At 41.5% G+C, this 19,382-nt stretch overlaps 1 protein-coding gene across 1 annotated transcript; it reads right to left on the bottom strand.

Annotated features, from left to right (window-relative positions):
- Positions 1-328: 328 nt before the first annotated feature.
- LOC137277625 (solute carrier family 12 member 3-like) lies at positions 329-18,669 on the bottom strand. The gene is made up of 23 exons (XM_067809443.1): positions 17,692-18,669; positions 15,055-15,177; positions 14,165-14,336; positions 13,199-13,338; positions 12,747-12,860; positions 12,483-12,594; positions 12,140-12,264; positions 11,433-11,660; positions 10,815-10,922; positions 10,338-10,461; positions 9,240-9,341; positions 8,788-8,943; positions 8,308-8,407; positions 7,501-7,612; positions 6,961-7,095; positions 6,394-6,500; positions 5,016-5,155; positions 4,326-4,664; positions 3,754-3,868; positions 2,901-2,987; positions 2,420-2,531; positions 1,664-1,731; positions 329-1,231 (listed from the first exon to the last, which is right to left on the bottom strand). The coding sequence occupies exons 1-23, from the start codon at positions 18,505-18,507 to the stop codon at positions 1,096-1,098; spliced, it is 3,771 nt and encodes a 1,256-aa protein (XP_067665544.1). The 5' UTR covers positions 18,508-18,669; the 3' UTR covers positions 329-1,095.
- Positions 18,670-19,382: the final 713 nt, after the last annotated feature.

A 19,382-nucleotide genomic window follows, 5' to 3' on the forward strand; every position in this document is an offset into this window, starting at 1 on the left:
TAATGTCTGGAGAAGAAAAAGGAGATGACGCTATATATGGAACTATTTTTAATATGCCACATCTGAAACTGAAGTCGAGGTGAGAATGCAGAATAAAGATTTCCTTTTGGCCAATAAAGACATATCTTATCTTATCTTACTCCAGAAACATGACATTGCACATGAATTAGCTGTCTGCAAGTTGAGTACCTGGAGACACGACCTTTGAAGATGTATAAACCAGGGAAATCCCAATACATGTGAAGTGTACCTTACTGAGCCAAATGAATGGACACATTTGGTATTATATCTACCAAAGAAGTACAAATCAGAGAAGTGAGTCGGCAAAAAATATGGCCAGGTTTTATTCGTCCCATAAATACAATTCTCTGAAAATATATAGTTACAAATAATCTTGCGAAACAAAAATCTACAAAATCTACAAAAGTGATTAAGGAGCTCAGAACAAGGCTTTATTTCAGATAAAATTCAGGCCTTGATTTGAGGCAAACTACAGCTGAGTTGGACTCAGTTTCTAACATGTTGTCTGTGGTCTTTGAGACAAGATAACCGTGACTGTATGTCTGTAAGGAGTTCAGACTATCAGTAGGCGATGCTGTACCGCAAAACTTCAGGAGAAACACTGTACAAGGCTATGTCCAGGTGTGAAACTTGTTTCAGGGCAAGATCTTTATCACCAGTTCGGACACTATCGGGTTGTTTTTTATACCAACAAGAATGAATCCTCAATAATGTCCAGGGTATACATCTGGACTGGTCCAAATTTATGGGAACACCCTGGGGAATGGTGGCCAGAATGCTGTGGGAGACGCTAGTGATGGAATGTTGCAAATATACACTCTCACTGATATGGACTCACCGAGCAGAAAGTGACCCACAACAAACCAAGAATCATAATGAAGGATTATCTGTGATTCAAGCTCACAGCTTTGTACTGCCAACTGCCCAAAAGAGCACCTAATGCTCACAAGAGAATGTCACAAACCACCCGGTGCTTTCTCTCTCCAATAAAAGCTCACGAGAAACATTGAATGTTTTTATAAAAGAACCCAAGGCAGTGGTGGAGGATCGCAAGTTCTACATTGACGGCAGTCACTAAGAGAAATACGTAAGAACGCTCTCCTGGTTTCCGCGAAGTAGTAATGTGGGTGGGAGGTTGCTGGTCAGAATCTCCAGCCACGCCATGTACAAGCCTGCCGGGCACGACGTCTTCCGCAACACGGGGAGCGTCCTGGAAACAGTCAAACATACACCTTTAACATACTTGGAATTCGTGAAATATGGTAACATTGTATTTTTCAATCTGCTTTGCTTGGTAACCTCGAACATAAGCTGATGATAAGAGGCGAACGGGTGAGCATGGTCTGAGCGCCACCAGTGCTACCCGTTATAAACACCTGCAAAGGTTAGACAATCGTTATTTTAAAGAAATTCGATAATGTGTGGGGCAAGATAAAACAGAAAATTGCATCAGACATTAGTTATGGTCAGTGCTGCGTCAAATCCACAAGTCGACCATAACATTTTCTGACAACTTTGCTTGGGAATGGGAATGTTTGATCAAACGACATCTGAGAAAGAGTCTCAAGAAATCTGGGTTAAAAAAGACTGGGTGTTACAGAGAAAGCAGAAACCTAACTCTGTGAAGGAAAGCAATACTTACATGACGATGAGAGCGGCTTCTGTGGAGTTCTCCAACAACAGTTCTCTAAGACGGAGTTTCATGTAGGTCTGGAATAGAGAGTGGTCAGTTTCTAAACATGTTTCATTGTCCGGTGATATGAAGGGAAAAAAGAGAAAAGTTTTCGTGAAATAGATGTAACCAGCTGCTTATAACACAGGCCAGATTTTGTCCGTAATCTGTATTCATATCGCTGAAACATTCACCCGAATAGTAGTTTTGAGTGACTGAGTTTGGTTTTATGCCGCTTTTAAAAAGCAACATTCTAGCAACAGCTCAGCGGTGACACATTGGGTGTTACACATTGGGGAATCGAACCGGGTCTTCCGCGTGATGAGTGAACGGTTTAACCACTGGAACACGCTACCTGCCGTGGCTTCAACATTAAAACTGAAAATCATACTGCGAATAAAACATATATACCTACTCTGTGCAGGTGATGCTCATAATATGCATTGTAAATATGGTCAGTCCCTTGAACAGAAAAGACACTTTACGTATTTGTAAATGGGTGGAGATTGCCGATGTAATGTTGTATTGTACCGTCATTTCCTATATGACTATGATAGAGAAGTATATCTGGAAGTTCCATGACATACGAAGGGCGTTATTCTTGTCACATCAAACGTTTTATCAAACTTGTTTCAAACACATCTCCTCGATGTATCAAGAGTTTTCAAGAAGCAGGCGTATATTTATGACCTGGGATGATGGCAGGTGATTACTCAATTATGTTACCTTATGTTTTTGCGCTCTGAGATCTGAGTCAGTTATTTTCCAGGGCAGGTCTGTTTGAGATTCTCCAGGGCGCAACCGCCACCTGTAGATCATGGACTCGAATTCTTTGTAGCTGGAACAAAGCATATGCATCCTTTTCGTTCACTAACTTCTTCAAATAATACTGAGATATGTTCAGGTTTTTGTAGCTGAAAGCATTGGTTCACCGGAAGTGAGGTTTACGATGTGTCAGGGCATAGTAACCAATATTCAAGCTAAAATGACGTCAACTAGTAAATACGTAATCAAATGCGGTCGAAATTTTTTTGTTTACGCAAATTCTTCTTACCGAGATTATTCTCCAGTGCAGCGTTGAACTGACAAACCCAAGATGTTCCTGCTTTCAATTTTAAAGTTAGGACCCTGATGTCTTTAGTCAAATCTTACAGCAAAGTGGAGTTCATGTTCTCCATGCAACAATGAAGGTGCCATCTGTGCTTACCTCGCCCTCTTTGGCTTTTTCTTTATGTCTGGTATCACAGTGATCTGGGAGTAGTCAATGCGGAATTTACTGAGTAGAGACGCCATCCTGCATGCAGGAAAATATGGGTTAAATAACCATGTTGTAAATAAGTTCGGTTATCTACCCGCATCGGTTTTAAGACACGGTGTCAGTGTTGTTGGATGTTGACGTGTATCACTGTCGACACCCACAAGTATGAGGTTAATGCTGACGGAAACGTCATCTCAACGATGCGAAGCTCATACTCATCCAATGGGTCAATGTCTAAATCCGATCACTGCTTTTCTAAATCATCTTTAGTAAACCTACCACACGTCTGGGTCTTTTCGTACTGGATTTTTTCCAAAATATTCATATTTCCCCTCATAAAAGACACCAACATATTCCTTCATTCTCTTGCTCATTTCAAACATGTCGTGTTCACATCAGTTCGACTCCCGAGAATCAGTGTGTGTGAGTGGGGTTGTGTTTCTAAAACTGTTTTTCATATCATTTCTCTGAGCTATATGTTAACTTAACTAAACCTGAATGACTAAAGTTTGATGTATTAATGAAGGCATTAAATGCTTTCTTTTGACAGCAGAAGTAAGAAAGTATAGTTCCATGTTTGATAGTGGCGAACAAATGAAAGGAACAAGAAAGTATTGATGTTGGTGTAGCTGATCGCCGTGTATCACGGTTAAATTGGTCTTTGCTGTGTTAAGACAGTATAGTAACGGTTGAGAACGCTCATGATTTGCTTTCTAATTTCTTTACCAGTCCAGTCTACTGGTAAAATGGGAAGAAATAGTCTACTGATTTCCATGTCTTTCTGGAAACCTGGTTCGCCTACCTGCGATGGTCTTCTTCCATGTTGTCTCGCTTCGTTCCGGCACAGAACACCCGGAGTTTGCAACCCCTCCACTGTTTCCGGGTAGACAGGATCTGGGGCAGGAGCAGGGTGAGACCTGGAAACACAGGCAAACATGAGTATGTGCATTACACCTTCTTTAAAGTTCTATTTTAAGCGCTATTTTACACATATAGGAAGCTGTTTCGACATTTAAACCAGACTGGTATTCTCCGTGTTTAGTAACTATTGTGAGAGTGATTTTTCCTGAGAATTATACGATAAGTTCTTTGAGTGCCATTTTAGAATTTGGAAAGCACACAACAGACAGACACTCCTGCTTGACAACGATACATGAATCCGTATAGAAACGTCACATTCACGAAACAAAGAAGCTTTTATTCATGCAATTTGTCTATATAAACTATACGATACATACATTCGCGCATGGCATCGAGGATGCTACTTTGCATGCTTCATGATTTCGAAAGAAAAATGTTTTAGATCAAGAAGGAACTGTATATACAAGCATAATGTCTCCTAAATATTACAAGACCTGCAATCACTCAAATTACCTCCGTCATCAAAGAGCCACCAGACATCAATGGTCCCGACCTGTCGCCGACGGAATCTGTTCCCAAGACGTTCGTCGTCGACAGATATGCCTTTAGTGAGCATGGCCCGTTTCCGGTCGTACACGCTCTGATCTACCCTTCCATCGGAAATGGACCCGTCGTCTTCGTGTTTAAATCCTACGTTTATTTCTCCGTCTAATTTCTTTGCGAGTTTTTCAAGTGGGATGCCATTGGAGACTTCGTCGACGACGACGGTTGGTACTGGTGTGACGTTGGGCCTTGTTGTATGTTTCTCATCCTGATCACTTTCTTCATCATCAGATTTATCCACATGAATTTCTGCAATTAGAAAGTCCGTTTCCAACGTTTACATCAGCTATCGAATGCCATGAACGTAACATTAATTCATCTATGTTAACCTAAACTTATTCAACCTAAAAATATTAACCTAAAAGTATGTTATCACAACCGGGGTCGTAACCAATGTTATATATGAATCAATTATTACTCGTGGCACCAACAAGATATGGTTATGTGTTTCTTTCTTCGTTATAACCTAGAAATGTCACATTTTACTTACCAGATTAAATTTAAATGAAAACACGTTAACGAAGACACCACGATAACTCACAACACGTTAACGGCATGTCTGAACGGCAAATATGAAGTAATGAGCTTCATCCAACCCACCGTCATCAGAGAAGTCAGCAGTCGTCCATTCGCTGATATCCTCGTCCGTGGCGGAGAGAAGTTCGTCGGGTACTTTGTGGATGTCAAACCCTTCCACTGACCGTAGTATCCCCACCCCGTATCGCAGATCACAGGCGTCGCTGTGGATATAACACAGGTATGTTCACACAATATCTGGAGGAAAGAAGTCACAAAATTCATCCTGACTCACATGGGAACATGGGTGACTTTGTGGTTCAGGACGACCTTATTGTGGTAATGAGTTGCTTCTCTTAGCTGTGCCACTTTCTTGACCTTTGGCCCGTTTCACAAAACTCTCGTAAGCCTAAGATCTCGTAACTTTTCTCGTAGCATTTGTACCTGGCATACTGTAACATAGGAGGAGCAAATGCTACGAGGAAAGTTACGAGATCTCAAGCTTACGAGAGTTTTGTGAAACGGGGCCCTGAATCACATCGGTCTTTCCTCCCACACTAAGTTAACAGAACTGAAATAATGTTAAAAGGTGTAACTTCACCGTCCATTTAATGCAGTTCGGATATAAGGATTGTTGTTACGTAACGCATCAACGTTGGTATAAAATTGATACATATAGGTACTCGGATATGATGCCTTTATTGTGAGATGCAACTGCCTTTAGCAATATTTCAGAAATATAAAGGCTTTTCTGTGAGTTCACCGTTCGATGTTGTTCTTGACAGTGTTTTATTATATTTTTATTCTTTTGTTGTGTGAAAGGCTAGCGACGATAAAGGTTTTGCACATCTATTAGATTTCAGGTGTTGGCCTCAGTGAGTGTGCCACTCAAGCCATTCTTCTTTGGTCTCTTGACCTTTTGGATCATTTCGGGACTAATGACCTGTCAGCAACATAAACTGAGCATATTCTGGTTTGCTGTTTGTACCTGGTCACTAGGGCGTCGTCTATTCATTTCACCAATCTAGTTGTTATTGTTCACGAAAGCGTTTTTCTGCTGACGCATACGAAAAGTCTGTGGTCAGTTCCTTGCTTGTAATATGTTGTTTAGTATCATACTATGAACGGCATCAGTGTTGTCCTTGTTTTGTACTGGTAAAGGGTCGTTCACAGCAGGTGCTCTTCACTGTTGGGGCAGCCACCGCCCAAATAGCACGCACCATTCTTTTGGGATTAATCCTCTGGATAGACTTGATAACAGCTAAAACTCAGGTTTGTCTGTTGCCTAGCAGCCGTGTTGAAGTCAGTTAACAGCTAGTCAAGGGAATGCCAAAATGGGATAGATGACTCAACAAAATGCATGCTAGTACTAATATATGGTGACAGTGGGAATATGTCAGGCTCAAAACAATCAGTTGCGAAGCTGGAAATGACAGACATACAGATCGGCATGTCAACCTACTGCAGAACACAGAAGTAGTTGAAGACCACCCTGGGGTCGTCCACCTGCCAGTCCCCCTTGTACCCGAGGACGATGGTGTTCGGTCGCAACTTGCCTACACCCGAAGTCTGGAAATGCAGTATTTGAAATCATTTAATACACTGTATGGTCTTCGTTGGTTATAGTCGCATGCCACAACTTCTAAGCTGTATGGCTGCGGGTATATACAGTCGATTATACACTAACGATCCGGTGATTGACATTATGACTTAAATCTGCGGAATTGTGATTCGATGCATGGATTAACCAAATTGGGCCATATTACCCGATCTTGTTATTCGACTTCGTCAACAGTAACGCCTACGTATACCATTTTAAAAGTAGGGGATATTCTATCATACATTGAGAGAGAGAGAGAGGTAAAATCATAGTCGTTAGTGAACCTGGCCCAGTTCTTACGCCCTGTATAAATGATCGTTTAGCCAGGCTGATTAAGTAAACTCCACCATGTATAAAATATGCAGAGGTGAAAGCGAGGAGACTGCATTTTCAGGTACATCCTGTGACTGTCACTGAAGGAAAACATACCTGTAATATTGCCTGGATGCCGATCCTCAGATTGGGGGCTGCGATGTTTGTGTAGAAGGCGCGAAGGTTTCTGTTACTGAACCACTTGTAGGCAGCCGTGGATCGGATGTGTGTAACGTGATCACTCAGATCACCCTGTTAGCGTAAAAAATGAATTTAATATCTTCAGTCTCATAAATATGTTCTTTTAGCTTTGCAAGAACTCACAAACTGCAAATATTTTATAATAGAATTATATCAAACACGACATTTTTCAAATTCATCTCAAAACCGGTACCGTATTACACCTAATACATATTACTTGAATACTATTCAATACAAACCGAAAACAAAAATATCTTTATATGTGGTGTGAAGGATGAGATCAAATCTGTTTAGAAAGATTAACACTGACGGACTGGGTGTATTTTCTGTTATGGAGGGGTGGGGTAAAATAGATGCCAGTCTTACAAAACAAAGATTTCACTACTCTACTTCCTCCACATCTATAGGCGATGTCTATATGGGTACATGTAATCGTTGTCATAGGTCAGCACTGACCAGTAGCACGTGCGCACAGATCAGGAGGGACTGTTTTTGTGTAATGGTGGACACAAAGTCGACCAGGGCTGGTCTGTTCCTGGGGTAACCGCTGAGCACCAGGATCTGAGGACTGAAGTACAGGCGTTCACTAGCCATATATGCCATAAAATACATAGAGGTTATATTATACTGGGGTGTAATATGGAACGTGCCATGTGACCTTTTATCTCATTCCAAAACATACAAAGTTCAAAATGTATCTATTTTCAAGCAGGTGTGTGATATGATTGCATAATGCTTAAAAGACACTGCCAAGTTAGCAGAATGAATGTTGCTTTAAGCCGCACAAGCAATATGGCAGCTAAATTTATTTGTAGCGAGAGATAGCTAGTGGCCTATTACGGGACATAGATCCAATTTCGTACCACTCAGCCAGTATCGATCGTCCGTTCAAAATATTTTGGCTGGCCAAGTTATACACATCTGGGTATTATATACCCGTCCCTGTCTTGGTTCTATCGTCCATATGACTGAGAGATAATGTGATCATTTTCAGGAAACATGTAATCATCTATTATGGTACACACATATACAGTGAGCTGTCGACTATTTATTGTTGTATCTAATTTCAATAGCACGGTAACTTCAAGATAACCTCATCCTGCGTCTAATGTGTTAATGTCATCTTGCCACATTGGCATATATACTGGACAAAATAAGTTAGGGATAATGGCATTTTTGGACTGATATTTTATCAGTATGTAAATGAATAATTGCATCTATTGTTTGTCCAGTATATACAGTAGACATTGTGAGTGTGATTACCGATAGTTTTTAACATGTTCGTCCGTATCAGCTAGTTTCAGTGTGCCCTGTAAAGCGTCCTTGTACGCGTGCGCTTGTGTTGAAGAGCCCCAGTTCACATCTGTAAAAAGAAAGTACACCATGAGTGGTATGAAACTAGACCTATCTGCAATCATCACGAATTGGGTGGGCCCTTCGTCTAGACTGGAGCAGTTTGACCAACAGAAACCTGTTGTAGTAGTTAGACTTCCCATTCGCCCAGATTATGTTTATGGCAGTGTCAGCTACATTAATACCAATTTTACCAAGTTGTGAATTAAGACTTTCTCACCAACATAAAAAATACAGTCCTTTAAAGATCTGGAATACTGGACTACCACTCTTGTATCAACCATTGGTTTGAAAGGTGTGATATTTAGAGATCTAACTAACGGTGATTTTTGTTGATTACAGCAACAATAAGCATTCACTTACTCACTTATTAGGGTAACAATACGTCACCTGGTTTTCTGTGCTTGAGAAACAGGTACAACGCTGTTATGACGACGAATGTAACGAGGGCTGCCCACCAGTTGATAAGAAACATGACAGCCAGACAGAGAAGAGCTCCTAGAAGGCTCACCCACTTGTTGTACAGCTTGTAGGCGGGCCGGAACCCTGCACACAGGAGCATCAACAGGCATGAACACGACACTGGCAAATGGGGAACTAACGATGTAACTAGGCTCTTCTCTTTAACAGCTTATGAATCTATCCCAAGTAACACCACATTAGCTTTGTACATAGAAATAAACCATAAACCGAACAAAACGTGGTCGTATCGTCTGTCTGGCTGAAGTCTACATAGATTATCAGGGGAGTAAACGAAAATACGAGAAAACAAGAGACGTTGCTAGAACGTAACAGGTAAGTAGACGAATAAGGTTTCGAAACGAGAAGTAGCTATTACTTACCTGGGGAGTTGGCAAAGGAGGCATCAAAACAGGAGAAGTTGATGAGAGCATACGCCATGAGGAAGAAGTTCGAAATGATTGGAGCAATGATGTCCAGGGCGCCTGAAACATTCACGCAGCATTCCAGTCAAGGACGGAACAACCAGCGTCAGTGTATCACGGCATCCTCAGTGGTTTCGTTTCTACACTGATGTCAAATAATAGATGACTGTCGTACTACAATCAATGAGCCTGCTGATTACATCAAATTAACGAAAACACTTCAGATTAAAAATATTGAAAATATCTCTCGTCTTATCCCTGACACTAAGTTCTCTCCAGAGTCGAGTTTCAATATATGGTATCGCAACAAAACGTATCGTTACCCTGTCTGCAGTCTAAATAATGTTCAAAACCACAGGGTAGTTTTAATCAAGTTTGAATCATCAATCAATCAATCTTCATTCATATCATAGAAAGGAGAAATATAGTCACGTCACATACGCATACTGTGTTGTATCACAGCATATCATAAGACCCCATATTACATCATATCACATCATGTATCATATCACACCACACCATATCGTATCATATCACACCATATATCATATCATACTATACCATATCATGCTATATATCACATCATACCATACGATAGTATGCGTAATATCAGACCATATAATATCATATATTATATCATATCATATACCACATCATACCATACCATACCATACCATACCATACCATACCATGTCATATCGCACCACATCAAACCATATCACATCAAATTACAATATAAATAAATACTTTCTGTAGGTTACTATGTTTATTTCGTAGAGACAATGCCTGGTAGATAAAGGTTGACAACTTACGGATAAGGACATTGTCATCAGTACTCATTAGCAATCAGGATATTCATAATAATATGTTGGGACATTTGTTTTTCATAACTCCCGATAGAATGGGGAAGAATTAAGAGGAAATGATATTCATCTTTTACACAATTAAGATCACAAAATGTACAAATTCTTATAAATCATGATACTATCTGTCAAACAATTCATTGGTGTTACTCCTAGAATCCGTTTACAACATTCATTGTCAGTTGTTACTTACCCACGCATGTCATTGCTATACAGATGCCAAAGGTCAAGAAGTAGCCTCGCTTTGGTTCTCCAGATTTGCCGAAACCTTTGGCAAAATAACCAATGAACGGAAACAGACCGTCTTTGCCGAGTGCCTGCAAGGTCGGCACAAAGAGATTAGAGACATATGACAAACCGGAAATTAATGGCGGACAGGGTTACGAACCACAAAGAGATCGTAACGCTATGAAGATCGTCCATGACATTCGTAGCAGCGGCAACAGGGATAAGATCCTGGGCCTGGATTTTCAAAGGTCTCTCAGCGCTAAAATAGCCATAAGTTCCATTCATCAAATTTAACATACGACTATCTTAGCGTTCGAGCTTCGAACAACTAAGCCCTATTGGTAAATGAATTGAAAAACTACAGTTAAGAAGGATCCGTGTTCGCAAAGAAGAAACAGCGAATGTCTAGATTACATTACGCATTGACGTGGAAGATACTCACCTGGAAAACTTTAGGGGCACTGACAATACTTGCTAGCGCCGAGGACAAGGTTGCAGAGAAGATCCCGGCCAGGATTAGGGGTTTGAAGGCAGACGCGATGCCAACTGCCTGGTTGGGGAAAGAAAAATATGTTAGATGGTAACACCTAGCATAGATGTAACCCTCGGCAGAGAGATGTTGTCTTCAGAGAGCAGTGAATGGGTACCCGATATCGTGAATGAATTCCCCCGTGGGGTAATGCCTACTGAGCGTTTAATTAGTGACATGCGATTCATGAAAATATCCAGTTTCTTCAGTAACCCTTGCTTGTCAGTGGAGGAGACCAACGGGATCGTGGGTCGCCTCGATGACATGTAATGTCATCACATCCCAAAATGCGTGGATCGACGACCCTGATGTCAATCACTGGATCGTCTGGTCCATCCTAGACTGTTTATGTAGCCATATAGCTGCAATACTGCATATGGCGGTAAAGAACAAATACGGGTTCAGCAAGCTGTTGATAAGGTTTTGTTATCACAACAGTGGAATCATAACACCGTGAACTTGGTCTCACAGTCCATGTCTCAATCTATGTTCTTTAAACTGGTTTCTAAAAAATAGTGTTCTTTGCCATACCCCGTTGTCGTTTTGGAGTCCATATTTGCACGTGGTGTTTCCACATTGAGTGACGTTGGCGATGGTGAGAGTCACATCGCTGATGTTGCCGGATGCCGCCTCCAGCACGGAGAAGCCAACCGCGTCCCTGAGGAGACAGCTACCACACGCCCACACGATGCCGAGGTATATCACAGTTGTCAGGAATATAGCCAGAAAGGTTCCTCGGGGAATAGCAGTGGAGGGATTCTGTATGGGTGATCAATGTGCTCTATTATAGTCCGTTTGGCTCAAAAGCGGACAGATGAATTGAACATCCCCAATGCAACTCTGCAGGATTTTGCAGAATTTTTGTCCTAAAAAATTAAGTTGTTTCACAATCTATCATTAAAATATTCACACAGTTCACTGTTTGTTACGAGGGAGGAGTGCAGAGAAAGGGCAGCCAGGTATTCGAGAAACACGCGCATAAGTGCTGAGAAAGTTATTTTTCATTAACCTGTACTGTACTGTCTTTATCATTTCTCGCACACCTGGCTGACCCTTTCTCTGTACTCCTCCCTCGTAACAAATAGTGAATTGTGTCAATTTAAGATAACTGCTGTTAAAAGGTTATTCACGTTCTCTAAAACGTGTGTGTATAGAACCTAATACTGGACTCCAATTCAGAAAACCCTGTTGAATACAAAAGAGAGCAGGCCTGTGTTTAAAAGCAATATTTCACCAACCTTCAGGTCGCCAGATATGTTGGCGCCCGCCAGTATCCCAGTAGCGGCTGGGAAGAAGATGGCAAATACTTGAAAGAAACTTGTTTCCCGGAAGTCAGGCCCAAAGTTCTCCATCAATAACTTGCCTATAAATGTTCAAAATGTCCAAGTATAAAAAAGTGACGAATGGGTGTTATGTAGAAAGGACTCACAATTGAATAGGTTGGCATGTAATATTGTAAGTATGTTACTATGATATTAGTGATCTTAACATATAAACACGTTCTATTGACATCAGATATATTTAACGTGGAGTTGAGGTGACTGTAGTATCAGTATGATGTTCCGATTGGGGTCAAGTTACCCGAGTAGCCGACGAATCCCGTGGCCTGTCTCTCTGGTGTGGCGGGGAGGAAGGTGCCCACGAAGAAGTTGACAATGGCTGCCATCAGCACCACCAGGAGCACCAACTGAGCCTGAAGGGAAAGAAGTCATTCAGATCCACTCGGTATATTCCGTTCTATCATACCGAGAGCAAATATGAATAGGGTTTTTTGTGTTTCACAAAATATGCTCCCTCCTACCCCGTGATCGTTACAGTGATGCGGATTGTCAATTACAAATTTACCTTTGATTCGAAGTCCAGCCCAATCAGCACGATACCCAGAATAAGGAATGACGTGGCCACGCCAATGATGCGAACCTCGTTGATTGAGTCACCTGTTATGAACGTTCCGTATTCCTGCAAGAAGTCATCGGGTGAAGTATGCTTCCACACATTAAATACATGCATGTATACCTACGAACAGGTCCTTCACATATACTCAGGACAGGAGTAACAGAAGCAGTCAGTTTCGCAATGCATTTAGGGACACAGTGACAGTTGGTTCGATTTCCAGAATTGCTACCATTATTTGTCAGAATCGAATCAATGATCGTACGTCCCACCAACGTGGCAAAGACGTAGATCTTCAACACGTTTGCTTTGCTTCCTGCAATTTCCTGACGTTAGGAAAGTGACGTTAAACTCAGTCCCCACGATGATCACTGCAAATACACTATCAGAGTGGCCAAACTCACCCACATCAGATCACGGACAGTTTCAGCGAACCCCACCACGTACATGGCAGCTGCCACGGCGTTTGCCAGAGAGAAGACTATCCCTATAGCTCCCCCGAACTCAGGCCCCAGACTGCGGGATATCATGTAGTAGGCGCCCCCTGGGACATGGCAAGCAAAACAAAGATATAGCCATCTCTGATAGATCTGAAAGATGCTGTATATGAAAAACAACAGGATATGAAACATAAACAAGTCCTAGAAAGATACGTTTGCTTAAACTGACAGTTTTTCAAATTCTGTCTGCCTTACAGAAAGGACGTTCAACATATTCTAAACTCCGTTTATAAAGAACACGCTTATAACGAAGACGAGACAGATAACTAGTTGCTCGCTATAATCGAAATGCATATGGCGTAAAAGGGTTAAAACGGTCTAAGACTAGCGTATGTGTTGAGTTAGACTGTCTCACAGTCCCTGAACCACATTATTTTCCCTACTGCCAACCAATACTGAAGCCTCGGATTAAGCAAGTCTCAGATTCTCTGGTCTCTCTGAGGCGCATTTTCAACTTCTATAGGTAAGTGTGTTACTATCAAAATTATATATTAGAGACTAAACATTAGTCTAGTGTCGAGTTCGTTATGACGTAGGTTTACTGTATTATATAAGGTGACTGAGTAATGCAAACAGTTAAATTGAATACCTAAAAGTCAAACACGGCATCATCTTTAAAATGTCTCTCACACACACAGATGTTACCTATGGCTACGTCTGACACAAGGTTAGTTATTACCTTCAAGAACGTCTGAGATAATCTAAGATATTATTTGCGACAAACAGTTGGAAACAGTTGGTGAACATTTGTCCATTGCGCATGTATGATCATAACAACTGTGACAAGTCTTCTAATCGGTGTGCCAGGGATCATGTTGCACATGGCAAGGGCAACTAACGGGTGTTAACATTGGCATATTTGTGAGTTACCTCCCCTGACCTCTCCATTGGTGCAGATGGCGGCCATGGACATAGTTGTGATGGAGGTGACGAAAGCTGACAGCAGGATGATGACGGATGCGAACCCGATCCCTGACCTCCCCGTGATCCAAGTGAGGCGAAGGAACAACATCACCCCAAAGATGTTTAACAGGCACCTGACCTACAACAACACGGGACTACGTATTCGAAATGCCTTTGTCTCTGAATCAGTGAATGGTTTCGCTAACAATTATGGTATTATTGATAGTGATTATTATTATGAAATTGATAGTGATTCATACACACATACTTATGGCCTAGTCGGAATCGTGCGATAGGTTCCTCTTTCACAAGAGGTGTCTAGTGAAAATGGAATGAATTGTGTCGCATCTTTTGTAAACGTAATGGTAAACGAGTGCGTTTAGTTTTACACCGCTGTTAGCAATATTCCAGTGTTCTTCACACACTGTACCCATGTTGGGAAACGAAACCGGGTCTTCGTTGTAATGAGCGGATGCTTTAACCTCAAGGCCACCCCTAAAGGCCCCGTATGTGATCAGTGGATATAAGTTTGTTACAGTGAGTTTTACCACGATGTGAGCTGTAGATCCAGATCAGTTGGAGAAGACATTTACCCCGAAAGTTTCAAAATGAATTTGTGTATTGATGACCGTAATGATCGTTTGAAGTCGACTGTACACATATAGTTAATTGTACAACGCGATGATCCTCTTTTACAATTTCTGTGTTTGTAATGTCACGTTAGATTTTATGCAAAAATGACATAAGAAGTATTCATGTTCGTCCAACCTCTAAATGCTTTTTAAAAACTACATTGACCGGTTCAAATATTGTTTGACACTGATCACATCATTCGGTGCCTACCACCATCAACATACCAAGACTCCCTGGATCCATCCTAATTTGGCGGCTGGGCGTGGCTTGACTTCCGCCTTCGTCTTAATACCCCCCGAGTCGTCCTCATCACTGTCAGGGAGGTCCTCGCCTAAGGGGATGGGTGACTGAAAGTAGAATACATTTGAATATCTAAAACTCACTTTATGTGGGTTTTAGGAATACAGTGGTTGTACTGAAGATATGGAATCACATACAAACCAGCGGTTGATTGCATAAACAAAATTCCACGTCGTCGGCAGCAATCGGCTGGGTGTGTATCATTAGGGGCGTATGTAACTGCTGGTCAACAGAAAATAGCCAGATTGGTGATGGCTAGTTTTTTTTTAATGTGAGACATTTATACTCCTGTCATTGTATGTTTTTGGCATCGTTTGCAGTGTTAAGGAAATGTTTAATTAGCAGATAAACATCATTTTGTTGAGTAATTAAAGCACGGGAATGCATTCGGAACCGACATTTTCACAATGTTTGTTGCGTATAAGTTAAATCCAACATTCTATTTTTCGACGGCGTATATATGAAACAGGGTCCTATTAATAAACTCGTATATTTGCTATTTGAGCCAACCCGGTCCCCTAGCTCATTTTAAGCCAGTTCGATGACACACTCAAAGCACACCTACCATTGAGGACTTCACGAGCAAGCAACCTAGCAAAGTAGTAAATCTTGACAAACGACATCTCGTTTCAAATGACGCAATCGTCTGGTGAGAAGACTATAGCAAGCTGTTAGCCTTTATACAGTCTCTGTTAGGTAGGTTATTCCAGGAGCAGTATCCATATTTTTATTTTTACTCTTAAAAGATAAGTTTAGGTCATAACGCATAGTGTGTCAGTAAATTGTACAGTGACTGTTATGTTTAATAATTCATCAGTTATATTAGCATAGTCTTGTTATCTTTGCAGGTTATTGCAATGCATATGCTACTTTGTATATGAGGATCGGACTGAGGCTCGGACCAGGGCCTAGATTTTCAAAACTCTCTTTACGCAACGATAGTTAATGTATGGAACTTACAACTATCTTAGCGCTAAGAGAGCTTCGAAATTCTAGACCCTTTATGGTAAACATTCGGCTATAGTATTCGCCTGTCATAACAGTATACTTGTAAATATACTCTGGCACTGGGCCTGCTTTGTGGAATGAGTAACCGGTCTAAGTGGGTTCAGTTTGGTGCAGATGTACTTTCGGTATTCAGAAATAGCTGTCGGTTAGCAGGAACAGACAATAGCTCCAAACATCAAGCATCACGGAAGTTGTTAAGTCAACCATTTGTTTTCCCAAAGCACGTGTTAGGGGTCAAGGAAACATACCATAAGAACTTTTCCTTTGTGACATACAAGTTACTGTTCCCGGAAATCTATAATTTATAACATCTCTCATCCAAAAACAGTGACTATATTACCTTATATAATAGGGACATTCGCTGCTACATACAACTAATTGCGATATATGGCACTTGGAGATAAAATATGATCGCATAAGCTTGCACCATGAAATAACTTTTTATGAGTTTCTCTAACTGGTGTTTAGAAGTGATAAAAGGTTTGTTTTTTTCTGGAATTCACTGTAACGTCCCAGGAGTGAACATGCCCACCAAGTTACTGACAAGAAATTTACTGGCCCACACGATCCCAAAATACTAGAGAGTTATGCAGTTCAATTAAACTGACATATTTAACCCAAAGATCTACACTACAACATTATCACTGGTTTCACATCTTGTTCATCTATCTCTTTGTCTTTTTGTTTGGGATGAGAAGAGCGCTTCTTTGAACTTGAATGATCCCATAGACGCGCCCCATGCGTAAGGAAGAGGTTATGATGGCGAGCCTGGGCTTAACAGGAGAACCGGTTTGTCGCTTTCATGACTTAATTATTTCACTCCCTGAAAATTCCAGGTATTCTGGTTACACGCACATGTCAAGCACTGTCATCACACACCTCGGCAGGTGTGTACCTGTACAGAGGTTGAATATTCATCTACATGTATATGTGACTCGCCGACCAAATTAATGTATACCTAATGACCTATCTGTTGGAGAAATAGTAGCAGTTAGTTTGGGTTTGTTTAACGCCGCTCTCAGTAAAATTCCAGCTATATCGCGACGGTCTGTAAACAATCAAGTCTGGAACAAGCAGTGTTCAACAGCAAGGACATCGATCAACGCAAATGAGATACGATGACGTGTCAATCAAGTCAGCGAACCCGACAAGCCGATCCCGTTAGTCGCCTCTTACGATATGGATGGGTTGCTGAATTCCAGTTCTATCTTCCTCATATGAATGACAAAAATCATAACTGTGACTCGTGCCGCATCATAGCAACACTTATACCGACATTATAATTGGTACAGAAAATTCGTTAAATTTGCCAAATTATTAAAAGGGATCGGTTACTAAAAAAAAACCAAAAGCGGCAACGTCCTTCATAAGGTAAACGAGTATGTTTTACGGTGCTTTGGCAAATATTCAAACAATGTCACGGCGGTACACCAGTTAGGTGCCTCTTGCATAAAAACGTGGAAGGAAAAGAACCCGAAACCCATTCAGGAGAACACTTTAACCTCCAAGCTATCCGTCATTTCTTAATTTTTGTTTGTAATCTCAAAACATACCTGTTCTTCGCGAAGTTGTTGGAGTGTCGGTCGTTGTCGGAAGTTGTCGAAGGCGCTCGTGACGTTCTTGTAATGGTCCGCATGGGGAAGAACTTCGTACGGATCCCGGAAGGTCCTGTCGGATTGGAAACTACCCCTGCTAGCCTGGCTGTACATGGAAAACACGGACATTCTCGGGGACATCAAGTAGTTGTTGTCGGGACCGTGAGGGAAGGCTCTGTCATCGGGGGCAGACAGGTAGTTTGAAGGCATACTGATAATCTCCGGCTGTTCGTCGATAAGAACCGTGGAACCTTTCCGACTAGGAACGATAGAAGGTGCATGTCCGCTATGGTCCGATCCTTGTGAATACACCGAAATCTTTCTGGGATGTGTTCGCCCTGTTCGTAGGTTTTTCTCATAGATTTGATGAGCCGGGTTACGTTCATGGGTTGTATTTTTTTCTTCCGAGGTGGCGTTGTCCTTGACGACATCACTCTCCTCGCCCTCATCGTCAATTACTTCCCCGGCTTCCGAATCCGGTCCTATGATGTTGATGGTAACTGAGTTTTCTCCCGGTCCTGCTTTAACGGCTGGTTTAGGGACATTAACATAATCATGGTCTTCAGTATTCTCATTCTCGTCATTCTTCAAAGATATGAGGACTTTTGCATCCATCTCCACTTGCCCCTTCCTCCGTGTTGGACTTGAAGGTGAAGAAGGTGCTGCCATATCTGTCACAGGGTTGGCCTTGTCTATCTCGCATTCCTTTTCTTGACTTGCATCATGGTTTAAGTTCAGAACCGTCCTACACAGTCCGCCCTTTTCCAGGTCCATGTCAAGAGGTTGTTTCCCAAATATGAAAGAATATTTCAATGGGACAAAGCCAGGACGAATACCTTGCACATCCACAAAATGTCCGACCTTACTCTTGTCTCGTATTCTTGTAAATATGCCCCTAGCATCTCGTGTGACAGCCAGGCTCTCTTATATAGCCCTCTTGACGTCACGGCTACATGCATTGGAATCCTTATCTCCAGGAGGTGATAAAAATCGCCATTAAGACTCGGTGAATAATTATCTTCATATGCAAAACAGAGGACATTTCTAACGTAAGCAATGCTCCTTGCGCATATAGATATGAGTCTTATTTGTATGGCAGGGGTTCAGGAGGCGGTGCTAATTCATCCCTTCAGTATGGGCATCATTAATTTCTTATGTGTCACGTTAGCTTTTTTCGCCCTGACAGATCTAGAACACTAGAGAAGCCGGTGGTCCTGTATGAATCACTTACAGGGATCTATGCATACATGTGTGATGTTATTCAACACGTGGACGGGAGATAACAACAAAAGAAAGTTCACACCCATGTATGATGGTTGCATGAGTTGAAACAAACAGGAATTAGTGATCCTATGGTGTTGTACTTGATATGGACATTTTAGTTGTGCCTCGGTTTGTGTATTTGTAATTGAAGTTTTAAGCACGTTTGTGAAGTACCGGTGAAACCTACCTTTAGCGTCTTTATTTCACCATTCACAAAGCAGTTTTTGTCGGGTCTCTTTTGCTTTTTATAAATGCCCATTTTAGGGGATCAGTGATACCTCATGGAAAAGGTGTGTTGCTTCTGGGATTCGAACCTGTCTGTACCATAAGCTTCTAAATCTAGTCTTCCACCTCAGCGTCATGGACGAAATCAGCAACGATATTGA

Source organism: Haliotis asinina, chromosome 3 (assembly GCF_037392515.1).
Source record: "Haliotis asinina isolate JCU_RB_2024 chromosome 3, JCU_Hal_asi_v2, whole genome shotgun sequence".
Taxonomy (NCBI): Eukaryota; Metazoa; Mollusca; class Gastropoda; order Lepetellida; family Haliotidae; genus Haliotis; species Haliotis asinina.

Coding starts and splice junctions, on each gene's coding strand:
- LOC137277625 (XM_067809443.1), bottom strand. CDS start 18,507: ATGGACCTGGAAAAGGGCGGACTGTGTAGGACGGTTCTGAACTTAAAC. Junction 7,613..8,307: donor GAACATGTTAAAAACTATCG/GTAATCACACTC, acceptor CCTGTACTTCAG/TCCTCAGATCCTGGTGCTCA. Junction 1,232..1,663: donor GAAGCCGCTCTCATCGTCAT/GTAAGTATTGCT, acceptor GACTGTTTCCAG/GACGCTCCCCGTGTTGCGGA.